This window comes from Phyllobates terribilis, unplaced genomic scaffold (assembly GCF_046119375.1).
Source record: "Phyllobates terribilis strain yellow unplaced genomic scaffold, ASM4611937v1 Scaffold_11__3_contigs__length_659146591, whole genome shotgun sequence".
NCBI classification, from domain to species: domain Eukaryota; kingdom Metazoa; phylum Chordata; class Amphibia; order Anura; family Dendrobatidae; genus Phyllobates; species Phyllobates terribilis.
This window is the reverse complement of record NW_027362771.1, coordinates 256,894,952-256,908,567: the sequence shown is the minus strand read 5'-3', so window position 1 is coordinate 256,908,567 and position 13,616 is coordinate 256,894,952. Positions and strand designations below refer to the sequence as shown.

Genomic DNA, 13,616 nt, shown 5'->3' with positions numbered 1-13,616 from the left:
GCCCACGATGCGTTTTTTAAGCGTTTCCGCAAAGGCAAAAACGCTGCAGAAACGCTTAAAAAACGCATGGTAGAAGGCCTGCCATGTTCCCCAATGAAAATCCGCATGTGCTGTGCACATGCTGCAGAAATTTCCGCTGCTTATTATCATTGCAGAAAAAAACGCAGCACTACCAATTATTTTGTGGAAGTGCTGCGCTTTCGCCGCCATTGACTTGCATTAGAACGCATGGATTACGCATCACTGTATCTGTACTTGCGTAATTGGCGCTTTCTAATGTGCGGATGGTACCCGGGTGTGGAGGACAGGAGACTCTCCTTCACACCCAGGTACCATTAAAAGATGTAAAAAAAAGAATAAAATAAAAAATAAAGATTATATTCACCTTCCGACAGCCCCCGGACTCCTTCCCTGTGCTGGCTGCCGACAGATCGCGCAGGACTGAAGGACCTGCGGTGACGTCACAGTCAGTGTACCGCGATCTGCCAGCAGCCAGCGCAGCAAGACTGCAGGGGCCATCGGAAGGTAAGTATAGGTTTATTTTTTATTTTTTGACATTCTCTCGGGTCCGTTTGCATGGATTTATATAGTGTGACCAAGTTGTCAAGCACTTTCCAAGTGATGCTAAAATCTCTTGGAAAGCGCTTGACAACCCGCATGCGGAAATGCAAGTGAAGAACGCTTCACATCCGCTTGTCCCTGGCAGGAAAAACGCATGTACAATCCACATGTACCATCCGCATGTACAATCCGCATGCGTTTTTTCTGCCAGGGAGATGCAGAAACGCTCAGGAAAAATCCGGAGCATTTCTGCATCGTGGGCACATAGCCTTAGGGTTAAAACTGAGTTTTCTGAGACTCTGGACTCATGTGTAATTGAGCTTCTGAACAGGTGATGTCGGTGGGCGGCTACTTTTTCCATATGCCTTAAAAGTTTTTCCATTTCAACATTGTATTATGCTATGAATAAGGATCTGCCTATCCGAAACGCGTAAGCCTCCATACGCTTTTATTTGCACTCATGTTATTAATTTTTTCAAAATAAAGGCTATTTTTTAAGTCAATTTCACGAGTTGCTGGATAACTACCCTTTCATCACTGGGAACAAAGAGGTATGAGGAAGTCAGGGTTGGGGACGCGGCGGACGGGCGCGCAGCAGAGCTGGGGACGCGGCGGACGGGCGCGCAGCAGAGCTGGGGACGCGGCGGACGGGCGCGCAGCAGAGCTGGGGACGCGGCGGACGGGCGCGCAGCAGAGCTGGGGACGCGGCGGACGGGCGCGCAGCAGAGCTGGGGACGCGGCGGACGGGCATACAGGTGACATACTGAAAAATAATTAGACGGTGACAGCACAAGGTGACATGCTTACTATAGGAAAGCTTCTATGATGCCAGTAAGTGCTGTAGAGCAGAGGTGTGGGGCGCCAGGTACACAGCATAGATCAGAATATACACGTAATAGCGCACAATGTGACCGATGCCATTCCATGGCTGACACAGTAAATGAGTCCGGTACTGTCTGCACAAGCCCCGCACTGATACACACTCACCGTCCCGCATCATCTCCCTGACGGACGCCGGTCCTCCTAAGTCTGCAGAACTCTTCCTGCCCTCCATGTTGGATACAGAAGGCTGTCACTGCCAACCAACCAGAGGACACGTCATCAGCCGGCGCCGGGAACGTCACGGGTAAACAACGTGTTCGGGAAGGATCAGGACTAGCGGCTGAGCGACGGCTGCTGGCAGGTAGTGCTGGGGGACACAGGGTGGAGGCAATAACCTGCTGAGCACTGGGAGCAGCCGCCATCTTTCCATAGAGATAACGTAGGGTCCAGTTCACTGGCTTGTACACATGTAGCAGAGCTGAATGTTCGGGGCAGTATATACCGGAGCCGAATGTCACCTCTAGTACTGGGTCACACGGCTATGTGAGGCTTTGTTTGCACTGTGGCCTTTGTTCACACCTCAGTCCTGCTCTGTGTGTGCAGCCGCCTGGAGTAAAGGAGATTCAGGCTCCCGCCTTTCCACTTGCACAGTCGGTTTGGCTGAGCGTGCAGATGCCTATCACTGGGGAGAGGACGATACGCTGCTGGACGGCTCAAGCACGGGATTATCCCAGTGGGAATAAAGCTTTAGGTGTTGAAATTGAACATTTCAACTTCCCCGACCTCATATGCCAGGGAAGAGTTGGTTACTAGTGTTGAGCGAGCATGCTCGACACTGCTCAGTACTCGCCCGAGCATCTCACTACTCGGGATGTTCGGCGAGCACCGAGCATTTCCGGGTTACTCGAGCGGGAGCTCGGGTCTCTGCCATGCACGTTTGTCGCTCTTTACAGAGCCAATGAACATGCAGGGATTGCCAGCCAGTCACTGTAATGCCGCAGCCATGTTGTTTGTGGGCATTACAGTGATTGGCTGGCCGCACAGCGTCACCTCGAGTATTTAAAACCGGGCACCGCCATCTTGGACACAGTTGCCCTGGATCAGACAGTGTAGGGTCAGTGCTGCTGAGTTAGGGAGAGATATATAGTGCGAAATAGGTAGTGTAGGGTCTCCTAAGGATGTGTGCCCACTATGCGTATTCCAAGTGTTTATGCTGCGGAATTTCCTCAGCATAAACGCTTGGGAAGCGCTTGGTAATCTGCCCCCCATGGTCCCCAATGACAAGCCGCAATGTCAATGCCCATGCTGCGCTCAAAAATCCGCAGCATGTCCATTAATTTTGCGGACACGCAGCGTAATTGCCGCCATTGACTTGCATTTAAACACATAATATCCGTGTCAGTACATTTGTACACACGGATATTATGCATTTCTATGTGCGGATGGTACCCAAGTCTGGAGGAGAGGAGACTCTCCTCCAGACCTGGGTACCATAGAAGCTGTAAAAAAAAGAATTTAAAATAAAAAAATAAAGTTTATACTCACCTTCTGATGTCCTCCCGGTGTTTTGTCCGCTCCTTCCTCTCTCTTGCAATGCTCGCGCTGTTGTGAAGGACCTGCCATGACGTCACTGAGTCATGTGACCCATCACATGACTCAATGACGTCACCGCAGGTCCTTCACAACAGCGCAAGCAGTGCAAGACACCGGACGCAGCGGAGAAAACACCGGGAGGACACCGGAAGGTGAGTATAAACTTTTTTTTTTTACCATTCTTATATATTTTTTTTAATTAACTTGGTCACACTACTATAAATCCATGCCGGTTGCATGGATTTATATAGTGTGAACAAGTTGTCAAGCACTTTTCCAAGTGATGCTAAAATCGCTTGGAAAAGCGCTTGATAACCCGCATGCAGAAATGCATGCAAAGACGCTTCACAAACGCTTCTACCTGGCGGGAAAAACACATGTAAAATCCGCATGCGTTTTTCCTGCCAGGGAGAGGCGTAAAAAATATGCAGCATTTCTGCATCGTGGGCACATAGCCTAAAGCCGGCCAAATCAAACAAACAGTCCTTCTCAGGACTAATATCCATCCCAGATATCAGGCAGGCAGGCTGTATAGGAGACGCCGTGGTTATACCAACAAACACTGCATTACAGTCCTGTGTGCTCCTGCTGGTCAAATTGCTAGACTTATCCCCCGGTCTCAGGGGCCAGGAAAAATCCTTTCTTTTTCATCTAAATCCTGTATTTTTTTTTTCCCTCAGTCAGACTGTACAAATACACGTCTTATTAATCTTTTGGTATCCCCCCCCCCCCCCTAAAAAAAAAAATTGAGTGTGTCTGTGACTGCTCACACACCAATATATCTGTTTAAAAGATTCTGGTGTAGGCAACATAACTATAACTGTGGTTTTGCAGTTCCACGGTTCAAATCTCTGTATTATCCAGCTTTTGCCCTTTTTTCCGTACTTAAAAAACAGTAATAGTGTCTCCCTGACTGTTTAGACACAAATATCTGTTTAAAAGATTCTGGTGTAGGCCAGATAACTAGAACTGTGGTTTTGCAGTTCCACGGTTCAAATCTCAGTATTATCCACCTTTTTGCCTTTTTTACATAAAAAAAAAAAAAATTGAGTGTCTCGCTCAGTGTTCAGACACAAATATATCTGTTTAAAAGATTCTGGTGTTCCACGGTTCTAATCTCCTTTTTATTACCCTTTTTCCATTGATAGTGCGAGTGTAAGCTATTTTACTTCATTTACAATGGGCAAGGCGCGTGGCAAGGGACGTGGAACTGGACGTTCTGGTGATAGTGCGTGTAGAGGATGGTGCTGTGGCCAAAGTGAAAATGTGCCCCAACCAACAGCCACATCTTCTCGCTCCCACTTCTGAACCTACATCCAGGCATGGTCGTGTGTGACAATGGCCGTAACCTGGTGGCGGCTCTGAGGCGAGGCGAGATCACACACGTACCATGCCTGGCTCATGTGCTTAACCTTGTGGTTCATCGGTTTCTTAAATCGTACCCCGAGTTGCCAGATCTGCTCGTCAAAGTACGCCGCCTGTCAGCTCATTTTCGCAAGTCAGCTACAGCTTACGCCGCCCTTGCTGTGTTGCAGCAGCGTTTGCAGCTTCCGGCACACCGACTGGTGTGTGATGTCCCCACATGTTGCAAAGGATTTGTGAGCAGAAGTGAGCAGTTGTGGAGTACCAGCTGCAACAAGGCCGTCGATATTCAGGTCAGACTCCACACATAAGACCTCAGGAGTGGACCTGGATGTCTGACATATGTACCATCCTGACAAACTTTGAGGAGTCCACCAAGATGGTGAGTGGCGATGACGCCATCATTAGCGTCAGCATCCCCCTTGTCTGTCTTTTGCAACTCTCTCTGCTGAGAATTATAGAGGAGGCATTGCAGCCAGAGTATGATGAGATGGATCAAGAAGCCGTAACAGGCGATTACACACAGCCCAGCCTCATCTCATCCCAACGTGCATTGGGGGACAATGATGGAGAGGAGGAAGAACAGGAGCTGGTATCATGCGCTGTAGACGGTAGTACCTGTACAAGTGTCATACCGTCAGTTCGGCGTAGGTGGCCTGAGGACAGGGGGGAGGAGGAGGAGGAGAGCATGGTCAGTCGTCATCTTGGTGAGGACACGGAAGTCTTGCCCGTTATCAGTCTGGCACGCATGGCTGACTTTATGTTACGCTGCCTTAGCCGTGACCCTCGCATTGTCAAAATGTTGGGTGACAGTCATTACTGGTTGGTGACACTTTTAGACCCCCGCTACAAGGAGAACTTTCATTCTCTTATTCCTGAGGTGGAGAGGTCTACAAAAATGGGGCAGTACCAGAAGGCCCTTGCTGCAGAACTGTTAAAAAAATTCCCATCTGAACACGCTAGCGGCAGAGGTCACAGTTCGTTGCCCAACCAAGGCGTACAGGCGAGAGAGACGCAACTCCAATTCAGCAGAGGCAGGGGAACGCTGTCAACGTTCTGGGACAGTTTTCTGAGACCCGCTCAGCTTACAGGCCCTGAGGCGCGGGGTACTCTCACAAGGAGTGGAAAGTTTCAAAAGATGGTGAGGGAGTACCTTTCCGACCGTACCAGCGTCCTCCGTGATTCCTCTGTGCCTTTTAATTATTGGGTATCCAAGCTGGACACTTGGAATGAACTCGCTCTGTACGCCTTGGAGGTCCTGGCCTGCCCTGCCGCTAGCGTGTTATCGGAGCGTGTTTTTAGTGCCGCTGGGGGAATTTTAACTGATAAGCGCACTCAACTGTCAACTGACAATGCTGACAAGCTGACCCTTATCAAAATGAACAAGGGCTGGATTGGGCCAGACTTCTCGTCACCACCAAATGACAGCAGAGTAACATAAAGTCAAATCCACTGTGTTATTTCGGGAGGTGTATTCCCATGCACCGCTTCACACCCACACATGGGTATACTCTTCCTCATTTCGGCTGTATTTTGCTCTTATCCTCAGCCTCCACAACCACTATACCACCAGGGTGACCGTAGTCCGTGTTTCCAGCATTGCAAGTTCCTCCGTCCTAATTTTTGGCAGCTTTTGCTTGGAAGGCATAGGCAAAGACTATGGGAGACCCACTCCCCAATAATGGGAATAATGTTTTTAATATGCTGTACTGCATGGCTTTTGTAAGGGGCATGAAAACCGTCTTGTTAAACCACTCTGAACTCCACAGCTCTTCCAAGGGGCATTAAAACCGTCTTGTTAAGCTACTGTGACCTCCACCACTCTTCCAAGGGGCATTGATATTGTCTTTTTATTCCACTGTGACCTCCACCACTCTTACAAGGGGCATTAAAACTGTCTTGTTAAGCTACTGTGACCACGTCTCTTCCAAGGGGCATTAAAACTGTCTTGTTAAACTACTGTGACCTCCACCACTCTTCCAAGGGGCATTAAAACCGTCTTGCTAAGCTACTGTGACCTCCACCACTCTTCCAAGGGGCATTGATATTGTCTTTTTATTCCACTGCGACCTCCACCACTCTTCCAAGGGGCATTAAAACTGTCTTGTTAAGCTACTGTGACCTCCACGTCTCTTCCAAGGGGCATTAAAACCGTCTTGTTAAACCACTCTGAACTCCACAGCTCTTACAAGGGGCATTGAAATGTTGTTTTTAATTACCTCTAACCTCCACGACTCTTCCAACGGGCATTGCATTTCCTCCTAATTTTAGTCAGCTTTTGCTTTTCATTGCATAGACGAACACTAAGGGAGACCCACTCCCCAATAATGGGTAGAAGGTTTTTAGTACGCTGTAATCCACGTCTGTTTCAAGGGGCATTGCAGTTCCTCATAATTTTTGGAAAGCCTTCCATTCACTGCTTAGGCCAACAGTGCACAGGAGACCCAGTTGCTATAAATGGAAAAAACGGTTTAGTTAAGGCCCTCTGACCTCCATGTCACTTCCAAGGGGCATTGGAGTGCCTCGAAATTTTTGGTAGGCATTGCACTCACTGTATGCCCTATAACTGTGTAGCCGAACCGCTCCTTTTGGTACAGAAACATATCCTACAAGACATGTGTGGTTGACTGGCCTGATATTGATGTGAATGGTCCCTGTTCCTCCTGCTCTTTCTCCTTTGCCACCACCTCATTCATCACCTGAAGCTTTGTTTTAACGGGAGTCATAGAACTGGGATAGTAGCAGGAAAACATCCAGCAATCCTTGGAGGGGGTAGGATATGCGCCAAAACACTGACCACCTCAGGCCTAGCTTATACTACATACATGCGCTTGCATTCCAATGAACAAAAAGCTAAGGAGATGGATGGCCTCGTGATCATGAATAATTTACTCGTTGTGTAGGAGGCCGACCACTGCTGCTGTCTACCTTCTGAACTTTGTGTTGAAGCCTGATTGACCCATGACCCGCAATCCTCTATGTCTGGAGGACGTGTTGCATCCCAGTGTCCAACTGTGTCCCGGCTTCCACAATATTAACCCAGTGTGAAGGCGTCAGTCAGATGGACCATCCCTGGCCACATTCACTTGTTCACGTGTTTGTGGTTAGGCTGTCCTTCAAATAGGGATGGCTGGGGATCGTATATGGACTCCCGGCCGCCCCCAGGCGGCTGGGGACCATGCGTGGACACCCGGCCGCCGGGCGGCTGGGGACTGAGTATGGATACCAGGCCGCCGACGCAGCCATGACGTGGTGGCCAGATTCCGCCTCCACATGCCTAAAAGACCCAATTTCAAGTGCAAGCAAGCAGTATGGTATTGCAGCCTGGGGGTGGGTGGGTGGCAGGCTGCATACTTGCGCCGCTTGCATTGCAAGGAATGGGGGAGGTACAATTGAACACTGCCCTGGGACAAGGACTTGCATGGGGATAGTTGCAAGTCTGCATCTTCTGATGCGGCAAAGATCACTTCTGATGGGCACACTTTTAGGCAGTGACCTGGGTGTCAGAGATGCTTCCAGGGGTCTTCCCCATGCTGTTCCCATGTCTTTTCAGCACTGTATGCATGTGTCACACAGCACATGGCCAGATAAGGTTGTAAAATGTTAAAATGACATTTCCCGGTGAAAGCATTTGTCACGGTTGAAAGCAATACAAAAGTGCAAAAGCGTATAAAAAATGCTACTTGTGAACATAGCCCAAGGTGTGGAGGAGTATTTTTGTTTTTTTGTTATTTATTTTACCTTATACACAAGTCTTTACCCTGGAAAGGAAGTTCCTTAACATATTTCACAGGAAAACCGTTTCAGTTTCCTTTTTGAACGTTTTATTTTGAGCCCATAAAAGTGGCTTAATACCTCTGACCACGTTCTTGACAGCAGTGACCTGGGGGTCAGAAATGCTTCCTGGGGCAATGCCCATGCTGTCCCCATGTCTTTTGAGCACTGTCACTATCGTTTTGGGCACTTTTTAGGCTTTCTACAGACTGCCAGGGGTGCCGCCGCAAAAATGCTCGGGTCTCCCATAGACTAACATTGGGCTCGTTGCTCGGGTCGAGCACCCAAGTATCACGGTGAGCTCGGCCCGAGCTTCGAGCACCCGAGCATTTTAGTGCTCGCTCAACACTATTGGTTAGTCCTTCCAGAAGTTGTCTGAGTTGTCTCGAGGAGAGGACCCCCTGCAGCACGATTGTTGAATGTGAATGACCTTTTCTGCTGCCATATACAGGGCTATACAACGCTAAAATATATTTATAAAAGGCCCTCAGGCCCATGTCATAACGGCTGCTTCCGACAGACAGGTCCGTTATCTCACTCATATCCCGGGGTCAAACGAACTTATAAAAAAAATTACCTGATTTTCATCCGTATATATACACAGGTGCATCTTACTATATTAGAATATCATCAAAAAGTTAATTTATTTCAGTTCTTCAATACAAAAAGTGAAACTCATATTATATAGAGTCATTACAAACAGAGTGATCTATTTCAAGTGTTTATTTTTGTTAATGTTGATGATTATGGCTTACAGCCAATGAAAACACAAAAGTCATTATCTCAGTAAATTAGAATAATTTATAACAGCTTGAAAAATGATTTTAAAATCCAAAATGTTGGCCTACTGAAATGTTTGTTCAGTAAATGCACTCAATACTTGATTGAGGTTCCTTTTGCATCAATTACTGCATCAATGTGGCGTGGCATGGAGGCGATCAGCCTGTGGCACTGCTGAGGTGTTATGGAAGCCCAGGTTGCTTTGATAGCAGCCTTCAGCTCGTCTGCATTGTTGGATCTGGAGTCTCATCTTCCTCCCTCTATGGAGTTAAGGTCAGTCGAGTTTGCTGCCAATCAAGCACAGTGATACTGTTGTTTTTAAACCAGGTATTGGTACTTTTGGCAGTGTGGACAGGTGCCAAGTCCTGCTGGAGAATGAAATTTCCATCTCCAAAAAGCTTGTTAGCAGAGGGAAGCATGAAGTGCTCTAAAATTTCCTGGTAGACGGCTGTGCTGACTTTGGTCTTGATAAAACACAGTGGACCTACACCAGCAGATGACATGGCTCCCCAAACCATCACTGATTGTGGAGACTTCACACTAGATCTCAATCAACTTGGATTGTGTGCCTCTCCACTCTTCCTCCAGACTCTGGGACCTTGATTTCCAAATGAAATGAAAAATTTACTTTCATCTGAAAACAACACCTTGGACAACTATGCGAAAGTCCAGGTCTTTTTCTCCTTGGCCCAGGTAAGACGCTTCTGCCGTTGTTTATTGATCATGAGTGGCTTGACACAAGGAATGCGACACTTGTAGCCCATGTCCTGGATACATCTGTGTGTGGTGGCTCTTGAAGCAATGACTCCAGCAGCAGTCCACTCCTTGTGAATCTCCCCCAAATTTTTGAATAGCCTTTTTTTAACAATCCTTTCATGGCTGCGGTTATCCCGGTTGCTTGTGCACCTTTTTCTAACACACTTTTTCCTTCCACTCAACTTTCCATTAATATGCTTGGATACAGCACTCTGTGAACAGCCATCGTCTTTAGCAATGACCTTTTGTGACTTGCCCTCCTTGTGGAGTGTCAATGACTGCCTTCTGGACATCTGTCAAGTCAGCAGTCTTCCCCATGATTGTGGAGCCTACTAGAACAGACTGAGGGACCTTTTTAAATGCTTAGGAAGCCTGTGCAGGTGTTTTTTGTTAATTATTTTAGTTTACTGAGATAATGACTTTTGTGTTTTCATTGGCTGTAAGCCATAATCATCAACATTAACAGAAATAGATCACTCTGTTTGTAATGACTCTATATAATATGAGTTTCACTTTTTGTATTGAAGAACTGAAATAAATTACCGTATTTTTCGGACTATAAGACACACTTTTTCCTCCAAAATTTTGGAGAAAAATGGGGGATGCGTCTTATAGTCTGAATGTTGGAGGGAAGGGGTATATATAGATGCTGTGTGGGGGGGAGCGGTAGCGGCGGAGGAGCGGGGCACAGGAGGCAGCAGCCGCATGCTGCAGCCTACACTGTCTCCGTTGCTAAAGAAAATGAATATTCACTGCTCCTCACACCCATGGGTGTGGGGAGCAGTGAACATTCATTCATTCTTAATAGCGGCACACAGCATAGCCGCAATGTGGAATCGCCTGTGCCCTTTGTTAAAGGGCATGAATATTCAACCTCTCTCCACGCCCATGGGCGTGGGGAGGGGGTGAATATTCATGCCCTTTAATAGCGGGCACACACGATCGCCCGGCAGCAGCAGGAGCCGCGCTGCGGCTGCTCTGTGTGCCAGCTATTAAGGAGCATAAAGTCACTGCTCCCCACACACACAGTCCCGACGTGGGGAGCAGTGACTTCCGGCAGCTGATCTCTCCTTGTGAGCCGCGCATGGTAGTAACGCCATGAGCGTCTCACATGGCAAGATCAGTGCAGGCAGACAGGACGCAGCGCTGGAGGAGAGAAGAAAGGTGAGTAGGAGTGTTTATTTATTTTTTTATGTGCAGCGTGATGGGGATTAGGGGGGCCATACATACCAGGATAAAGATGAGGGGGATCATGCATACCAGGATAAAGATGAGGGGGATCATACATACCAGGACAAAGATGAGGGGAATCATACATACCAGGACAAGGATGAGGGGGATCATACATACCAGGACAAGGATGAGCAGTGCCATGCATACCATGATGGGGATTGGGGTCACGTATAATAGGAAGGGGGGGGCCTATATACCAGGATGGGGGATATTGTCAGAATTGGGGGACATTACCTCTCTACCAGTGTCAGCAAAAGACCCCCTCCCCCTTAACAGTGCATCGAGAACATATTTTTTGCTTACATTTTTTTTTATTTTCCTCCTCTAAAACCTTGGTGCGTCTTATAGTCCGAAAAATATGGTAACTTTTTGATGATATTTTAATTTTGTGAGAAGCACCTGTACATCAACGGTCTAAAATGTATATGATGAAATACAGTTTACTAGGATAATTGCAGTGTATTCGGGACAGTCGGCTGCACATGGATGATCCGCATGGGATCTGATTTTTCTTTCTTTACTCACTCATAGGCTTGAATAGGCGAGTCTCTCTGAAATATGGAAGAGACTAGTGCAGGCTGCTGTTTATTCACACAGACATTCGGTCCACATGACAAAACTCATCTGGGGGAAGCCCAGGAGGAGAGAGCGTTAGGCTGCGTGCCCACGTTGCGGATTACAAGCGTTTTTGCTGCGGATGTTCCGCAGCGGAAACGCTTGTAAAACGCTTGGTAATCCGCTCCCCATTGTCCCCAATGAGAATCCGCAAGTTCTATGCCCATGATGCGGATTTTTCCGTAGCGTTTATGCTGCGTTCAAAAATCCGCAGCATGTTCATTAATTTTGCTTTTCCGCATGCGGAATTGCCTTGTGCAATGCAATAAAAACGCAAGGCAATTCCGCATGTCGAAAACGCGTGATAAACGCTTGCGGAATTCCGCATGCGTTTTTCCGGGAGAGGACATGCGGAAATGAAGCAGAAATTTTCTGCTTCATTTCCGCAACGTGGGCACATAGCGTAAGAGACAATTTTCCAGTTCCAAACTTCAGGTCCCCATTGTTTTCAATGGGGTTCGAGTAGAGTTCTCGTACCCGAAACCGAAGTTCCACGGGTCCACTCATCCCTATAGCCTACCTTTATATCTGTAAGTTTCCTGATTGGTGTTTTATTCTTCTCTAGGCTTTATCCGCTGCCATGCATCTTCAGCAAGGAGATAATCAAATATGTCTGCCACAGAACCCGGCCGATTTATTCAGCTCTAAGAATCTAGTAAAGATCTGTGCACCCATGGTACGGTATTCTAAGTAAGTGCTGCTCGGGACTGTTAAGGGGAATCTGGCAGCAGATTTTTGCTATGTAATTTGTGAGAAGCATAATGTAGAAAAATAGACCCCCATTCCAGTGATGTGTCACTTTGTTTACTAGTTTACTAGGTGCAGGAGTTGTGACACAGTCAGTGTTTTTAAGATGAAGCAGAGCTCAGAAAGCTGTCCACACCCCACATTGTATATTGACAGTAAGTTTCTAATCAGTGCTGGGGTCGGTGGTGAACCAGGATGCACGTGAGCTGTAGCCCTCTAGTGATATTCTGCTGATTAAAACCTTCATTGTAAGTAAACAGCACACAGCCTAATAAGTGACACATCACAGAAATCAGTGTCTCAGCCCCTATCTCATGCTGCCATCAGATTATATAGCAAAAACCTGCTGACAGATTCCCTTTAAAAAAATTGGTTTACTTTTCCTTAATCTTATACATCATTTTCAGTGTGAACATTAGTCATAGGACAATTTATTACTGTCGAAAATACTGAAACTGACATCCCCCTGACATAAATAAGGTCCATTATGAGACAGAGCCTTAATAGCATTGTATCTCTCATAATGAACAGAAGCCAATATGCAGTAATGCGAGAAGAGCAGGAGTGGGCAGTTTATTTTTCCAAGGGTTCACATGAGACTGTGACTGTTGTCGAGGACTGAACTTAATTCTGCTCATTATTATTATTTGATATTAATTGTTATCATTTAAACCAGGGGTCTCAAACACGTGGCCCGCGGGCCGCATGTGGCCCCAGAGGCTGCTTTATGCGGCCCGCAGGCACAGACCCCTTGACGATCCCGACCTGGTCCAGGAGGAGCCGCCGACAGCAGCGCTGAATTGCCACACAAAGACTGTCTCCCAGCACAGCATTTCCAATGCCAGCCGCCGGCCAATTAGAGGCCAGCAGCTGATATCTGCGTGTCGGCGCAGCGAGTATGACGTCATTGCCATATGCAGATGTCAGCTGCTGGCCTCTGATTGGCCGGCGGCTGACATTGAAAATGCTGTGCTGGGAGACAGTCTCTGTGCGGCAATGCAGCGCTGCTGTCGGCGGCTCCTCCTGGACCAGGTCGGGATCGTCAAGGGGTCGGACTCTGTGGTGCCTGCGGGCCACATCTGCAGGAAGGCCGCCGAGGGAACGGAGGACAGGTGAGAATCATCTTTTTTTTTTTCTATTTTGTGTGTGTGAAGAACAGCACAGGGGGCACAGAGCCACAACATGGGGACCGGGATGGGGCACAGAGCCACAAGAGGGGACCTGGATGGGGCACAGAGCCACAAGAGGGGACATGGATGGGGCACATAGCCACAGGATGGGGACCTGGATGGGGCACATAGCCTCAAGATGTGGACCTGGATGGGGCACATAGCCACAAGATGTGGACCTGGATGGGGCACATAGCCACAAGA

General features: G+C 47.8%; 2 protein-coding genes across 8 annotated transcripts in view; one reads left to right on the top strand and one right to left on the bottom strand.

Moving 5' to 3' along the window:
- The window catches only part of COG5 (component of oligomeric golgi complex 5), a 414,164-nt gene extending 412,476 nt beyond the window's left edge, over positions 1 to 1,688 (bottom strand). For 5 of the 6 annotated variants that reach the window (XM_073652205.1, XM_073652207.1, XM_073652206.1 and 2 more), the window contains exon 1: positions 1,549 to 1,688. In XM_073652205.1, the coding sequence (XP_073508306.1) occupies positions 1,549 to 1,615 (67 nt within the window). In that variant the 5' untranslated portion in view covers positions 1,616 to 1,688. The remainder of the gene's footprint in view (positions 1 to 1,548) is intronic. The other variant, XM_073652210.1, reaches the window with a different exon arrangement.
- The window catches only part of DUS4L (dihydrouridine synthase 4 like), a 33,581-nt gene continuing 21,590 nt past the window's right edge, over positions 1,626 to 13,616 (top strand). Inside the window, exons 1-2 of one of the 2 annotated variants that reach the window (XM_073652214.1) lie at positions 1,626 to 1,744; positions 12,062 to 12,186. In XM_073652214.1, the coding sequence (XP_073508315.1) occupies positions 12,077 to 12,186 (110 nt within the window). In that variant the 5' untranslated portion in view covers positions 1,626 to 1,744; positions 12,062 to 12,076. The remainder of the gene's footprint in view (positions 1,745 to 12,061; positions 12,187 to 13,616) is intronic. The other variant, XM_073652215.1, reaches the window with a different exon arrangement.